We start from the raw sequence: 6000 nt of genomic DNA on the forward strand, positions 1-6000 counted from the left end.
TAGCTGTCAACCCCTTATCAGTGCCAACTTATTACAGACCATATTGGTCACCCCGTGCCCTTATAAATCTCAACGTTCATCCTACAACGTCCCATCACAAGGGAGAAACACAAACCGATTCACAAAAGAAATGTGCCCGTATTGAAACGGCTGTACACCGTGTGGACCCGTAAACTCCATTCCGCTGTAGAAGACTCTGGGCAAACCGTACGGGTTGACGGGTTTGCTGATTTGACCTCGTGGAGGCCCTGGACCAATTCAGCTACTTGCCACTTGTGGTGGATGGGAATCGAACTCGGGTCTCCGGGTTCATAGCGCAGTGCGCTAACCGCTGCACCACCGCTCCCACACATAGGTACACACACACGGGTACACACACACACTCGCACGCACATGCAGGTACACGCACACGGGTACACATACACACACACACACTCGCACGCACATGCAGGTACACGCACACGGGTACACACACACTCGCACGCACATGCAGGTATACGCACACGGGTACACATACACACACACTCGCACGCACATGCAGGTACACACACACGGGTACACATACACACACACACACTCGCACGCACATGCAGGTACACGCACACGGGTACACACACACTCGCACGCACATGCAGGTATACGCACACGGGTACACACACACTCGCACGCACATGCAGGTACACGCACACGGGTACACATACACACACTGTGTCCGTCCCCCACCGTGTCCGTCCCCCACCATGCCCTCCCCCCCCGTGCCCCCCCCCCCCCATGCCCCAGGTGGTGGAGCTGCTTGAGAAGCCGGGCTGCCCTACGGAGCTCTGCTACCGCTTCCACCTGCTGGTGGTGAGCGGCGCTGGCGGGGGGGGCGAGGCGGAGGGTGGGGGCGGTGGCTCGGGACCCCCCACGGCGCCCCTCACCGCTCTGCTGCTGCGCTCCTTCAAGCCCGACCTCGAAGAGCTCTACCTGCTGCTGGACCCGCGGACTGGCAGCAGCAGCGGCAGCAGCAGCGGCAGCAGTGGCAGCAGCAGTGGCAGCAGCAGTGGCGGCAGCGGCGGTGGTGGCAACCGGGTCCCTGGGAAGCGCAAGGTGCGAACGTGTCCGTACGCGTGGATGTGGGTGCCGGGCGGGAACGCTGTGCTGAGGGACAATTCCGATTGGCCATTCCCCTCATAGTGTTTGTAGTCACCACAGTGGCCAAACGGGGGCTCTGGACGGGCGCAAGGGGCTGGTAACCCCTTCCACCTTCAAATAAATTACCATGATACCACAGAAAGATATCCAACGAAGCTTGTGCCGGAGACCCCGGGGGGACAGGCATCGATGACGTCTCCTGGCCAAGCCCCAATTGGTTGAGCTAGGAGACTGAATCTTTACCCTCGGGGCTCCTCCAGAAGCAGCAAAAAGCCACTGCGGGTGGCCACGTGGAATATTCGAACGCTCACTGCAGAGGAGAGGCTGCCATTCCTCCGTTGGGAGCTGGACCGGTACCGCCTGGATCTCCGTGGTATTCAGGAGGTCTGGTGGACTGCCTCTGGCTCCTGCCACCATGAGGGACGGGCAGTCCTCTACTCGGGGCAGGAGACTGCCAACCAACAGGGAGGGGGCGTGGGAGTGTGGCGGTGAGGTGTAGGAAGCTGTAAGCCCCAGGCTACTTTGGGCTCACCTTCCCATCAACCAGAGGCAAGGAGTGGTGGTCGTGCCCCCCACCGAAGATGAACATCAGTGGAGGGATGCAGGCAAGGCCGATGAGTCAGATGACCTCCTGTCACAAGTGCTAGCTCAAGTGGCCCCTCAGGATAGAGTCATCCTGATGGGTGACTTTAATGCCTGAGTTGGTCATGATGCTGGCACGTGGTCTGGAGTAATTGGAAGGCATGGGCCAGATCAGCTCAATAACAATGGTAGGAGGCTGCTAGATTTTTGTGCAGCCCATGGGCTTGTAATTACCAACATGCTGTTCCGGCATCGGCACATCCACACAACATCATGGATGTATGCTGGGTCCAAGCAAGACCATCTGCTGGACTATATAGTGATGGAATGGTGGATGCAAGCCAATGTCCTTGACACCAGTACCTACCGTGGAGCTGATTTGCCCACTGACCATCGACTTGTCGTCTGTAAGATGCGCCTGCCATTCTTCCACTCCGGTGGTGGGTGTACACGCAGGACCCCATTCAAACCCACAGTGGCCTGGTCTCAGCTAGCTGATGAAAGTTGCAAGCGAGAATTTCATCATCGTTGCGGCTGGGGTTGGCATCGTCTCTCACTCCTGATGTCGAGGGTAAATGGGCGAGGTTTAGGACTGTGGCTCATGCAGCTGCTTTGGGTACACGGTCCAGACTTCCGGAGAGATCCTGGCTGAGCTGACAGAGGAGGTGTTCAGGATCGTTGAGAAAAAGCGACAGGCCCACTCTCATCGTCTACTGCATCCCACGACGGAGAATGAGGAGGCTTACCACAACCTTGGCTCGGAAGTTCGGAGAGCCGTGAGGCGCTGCAAGGATGGGTGGTGGTCGTGGGTTGCTGAGGAGATGGAATCTGCCTCAGTGGCCCGCGATCACAAATCACTATTTAATTCCATCCAAAAAGTAATTTGTAGTGCCACACCTATCACCATCAATAAGAGAAAGAACGGTGATCCAATCTCCGACCCCCAGGAACAGGTTTTCAAATCCCTCAGCCTGGAAAACATCATGGAGAAAAGTGGGGATGACCCTGCTGAGGCTGCGGTGCCTGAAAATACTGGAAATAGTCACTCCCTGTGAGTGGCTGGCTGAGGTGCCATCCGATGAGGAAGTACTGAAGGCGATCCAGAGTCTGAGAATAGGGAAAGGCACCGGACAGAGATGATCTCACAAGCAAAATGCTGGGAGAGGGGGACATGTGCACATACTGCCCTCCATGACATCATAATAACAGTCTGGACCACTGTACGGGTTCCATAGGATTGGAAGGATGCCCTGGTGGTCCCCTCTTTAAGAAGGGGGACCGCACAGACTGTAACAACTACAGGGGCATCTCACTCCTCAGTGTGCCGGGAAAAGTCCTGGCAAGGATTATTCAACATCGCCTTGCTAGGCACGCTGAGGAGAGGCTTGCGGAACCCCAATGCGGTTTCAGGAAAGAGCGGTCCTGTACAGATGCCATATTTTCTGTCCGTCTGCTACAGCAGAGGTGTAGGGAATTCCAACAAGACCTACATCTCTGCTTTATTGACCTGGTCAAGGCCTATGATACCATCAGTAGGCCTGGGCTCTGGGTTGTTCTTCGTGCTTTCGGAGTCCCTGACCCTCTGCTCACGATCATTAGGAACCTTCATGATGGTGAGCGGGCCCGGGTAAAACTACGTGGCCGGGAGTCGGAGCCTTTCCCTGTACACCTTGGGGTGCGACAGGGATGTCCTCTGGCTCCCACATTATTTAACATCTATTTCGACTGCGTAGTTCGTGAAGCCTTCAATAGCTGAACCGGGGGAATTTCCATTTGGTACAGATATAATGGGAGGCTGATCGACGCCCGGGTGTGATCAAGGGATGGCTCCCTATTGGTCAACCACGTTATGTATGCCGATGATTTGGTAATAGCTGCTCATTCAGAAGAGGAGTTGGAGACGCTGCTGCTGAGACTGGAGCGTGCCACTAAGAGGTGGGGCCTTACCATCAGCCCCACCAAAACTAAGCACCTGCCTGGCTATTTTGTACCCTCCACCCCCACAACTCCCAATCGGTGATGGGGAAGTTGTGGAGAGAGTGGAGAGTTTCCCATACCTGGGCAGTGTGCTTATGACCGGTTCCAGTTTTTCAGCAGAGGTCTCACTCCGAATCAGTTGAGCGGCAATATCTATTCATCGGTTGCGTAACGCTGTGTGGAAGCTACCTGGTCTGTCGCTCCGCATGAAGCTTCAGGTCTTCTCGGCCACGGTCATTCCCTCCCTTCTCTACGCTTGCGAAACGTGGACCCCCCTAATGGAGCATCTTCGCCGGTTGGAAACATTTAGGTTGGCCTGCCTACGATCCATCCTGGGTTTAACCAGGCTGGATTGTGTGAGGAGCTCACAAATCCTTGAAAGATCTGGGCAAAGTCCCATCGGTGAGCTCCTCCGGCAGGCAAGGCTGCGTTGGCTGGGTCATGTAGCCCGCATGCCCAGCCACCGCATGCCTAAACAGCTTTTGTTCGGCCGGATCGAGGGGGCTAAACGGGCGCGGCACGGGCTAGAGAAGAGATGGAGTGATGTGGTACAGGAGGACGTGGAGCTGAGTGGACTTGCTGATGACTGGTACCAGCGGTGTCAAGATCTGCCTCAGTGGAGGAAGCTCGTGAAGGACGCTACTGGGCAGTTGGAGGCAGTCGCCCTCCAACAACAACGGAGGGCGGAGGAGCGATGCTCACAACAACGAGCGGAGCGCCGGGTGGCTAAAGCACAGCAAGTTGGTACAGTAGGGGGCACAGGTGGTGCATCAGCCAGTCATCTCGGTCAGTCGACCCGTGGCACCTGCTGGGTCTGCCCCGTGACCTCCTGTCAACGGGCGTTCGACACTTCACGTGGCCTCAAGGTGCACTTGGCCTGGCACAAGCGTCGTGGTGACGTCACCGCCACTTAGTGGCGAATGGCGGTTGTTGTTGTTGTACATGCGTGTGCGTGCGTGTACATGCGTGTATGCGTGTGCGTGCGTGTACGTGCGTGTACATGCGTGTGTGTGCGTGCACCTCCACCAGGCTGCCGCTGCCCCCGCGGCTGCAGCGACAGTGGCGATGGTGGGTGGCGCTGCGCCCGCTCCCGACGCCAAGCGGCCGCGCCTGTCCGGCGAGCCGAGTGCCCACAACCGCGAGCTGGCACACCTGGTGGCCGTGTGCGACAGCAGCCTGCCCTTCGTCTGCATGCGCCACGAGGTGATTGGATGGTCGGTGATCGCGATGGAGCACCACGGAGCCAGCATGTGCCCACGGGCCTCGCACGCGAGTAGGAATGAGAGCGGTGGTTGCAGCGGCCGCCTCGGCGTAGCGTCGTCGCCGTCGTCGCCACGGCGAGGTGTTGGGATGCTGCTTCTAGATGCCGACCCGGCCCACGCCTCGGCCTGCATGACGCATCTCAGGGGCATTGTCTAGGACTCTGCCGTTAACCCGATGACAGCAGACTCGATTATCCGCCTGCGGTTTATCCAATTTGCGGATTAACCGCGCAGCTTAGATTTTGACGTAAATTAAGAACTCGTGCAAGTGTTCACTACAAGTCACACGGTGCTGAAACCCAACACGTGTGGCTCCGGTTAGTCCGAAATCCACGTGATTGCCCCTACAGCACAGTAGTTGCAATATCTTTCCCACAGTGGGGTGGAGTTTGATTGATGTTGATTGGCGTGGCTCTGCTGTCAGCCAGGAAAGTGTTATCATCACTGAGCACGCGCCTCATCGAGCGGCCGATCATTAGTATTTGTTCTAAGTCGAAAGAGTAACAATCAAAATCGTCAGTTGTGCTTCATTTTGAGTGATTTATCCGATCGTTTATTTTGAGAGTTTTAATTTACGAAAACTGTTCGCGGGCAGAGAATATCATCCTCACCCTCCCAGGCGAAGCCCACTGAGGTATTCACTTTTTTTCCCAGAAGAAATCTGCCCACCACAAACGATAGCTCCACAAAGTGGCTTAGTGTCATGTGGATATTCATCGCAGCAGCAGCAGCAGCAGCAAAGTAATGTAAATAAGCTCACTGCACGATTCTAAATGTGGAGGGGGAAAACCGGAGGATCCAGAGGATCCGGAGAAAAAACCCACAACCACCGTGAGAGAGAGAGAGGGACTCCACGTGTTTACGTGTTTGTGAGTCTAGCCTAGGGGCACCACAGTGGCAGCTGGCCCTGTGCATCCATCTGCTTTTAGTCGTGGGGCGATGATGGCTGTTGGTTTGTACGTACGGTGAATTTTTTTCACACCATGTGGAGCCAACAGGGCTAATCTGTGTCTCTGTGGGTCTCTGTGGGTGTCTCTGTGTGTCT

The 6000-nt window shown here is 56.2% G+C and overlaps 2 protein-coding genes across 2 annotated transcripts in view; one reads left to right on the forward strand and one right to left on the reverse strand.

The window, feature by feature from the left end:
* Window positions 1-6000, reverse strand: part of LOC144737226 (uncharacterized) — a 140356-nt gene that overhangs the window by 107905 nt on the left and 26451 nt on the right. The gene's annotated exons all lie outside the window — the stretch shown is intronic.
* LOC144737228 (mediator of RNA polymerase II transcription subunit 14-like) overlaps window positions 1-6000 on the forward strand; it is a 69572-nt gene that overhangs the window by 30970 nt on the left and 32602 nt on the right. The window contains 2 exon segments of the mRNA XM_078619950.1: window positions 781-1089; window positions 4723-4896. Coding sequence (XP_078476076.1) covers window positions 781-1089; window positions 4723-4896 — 483 coding nt within the window.

The sequence above is a fragment of the Lampetra planeri genome, chromosome 66, assembly GCF_965212315.1.
Source record: "Lampetra planeri chromosome 66, kcLamPlan1.2.h2, whole genome shotgun sequence".
In the NCBI taxonomy this organism is placed as follows: domain Eukaryota; kingdom Metazoa; phylum Chordata; class Hyperoartia; order Petromyzontiformes; family Petromyzontidae; genus Lampetra; species Lampetra planeri.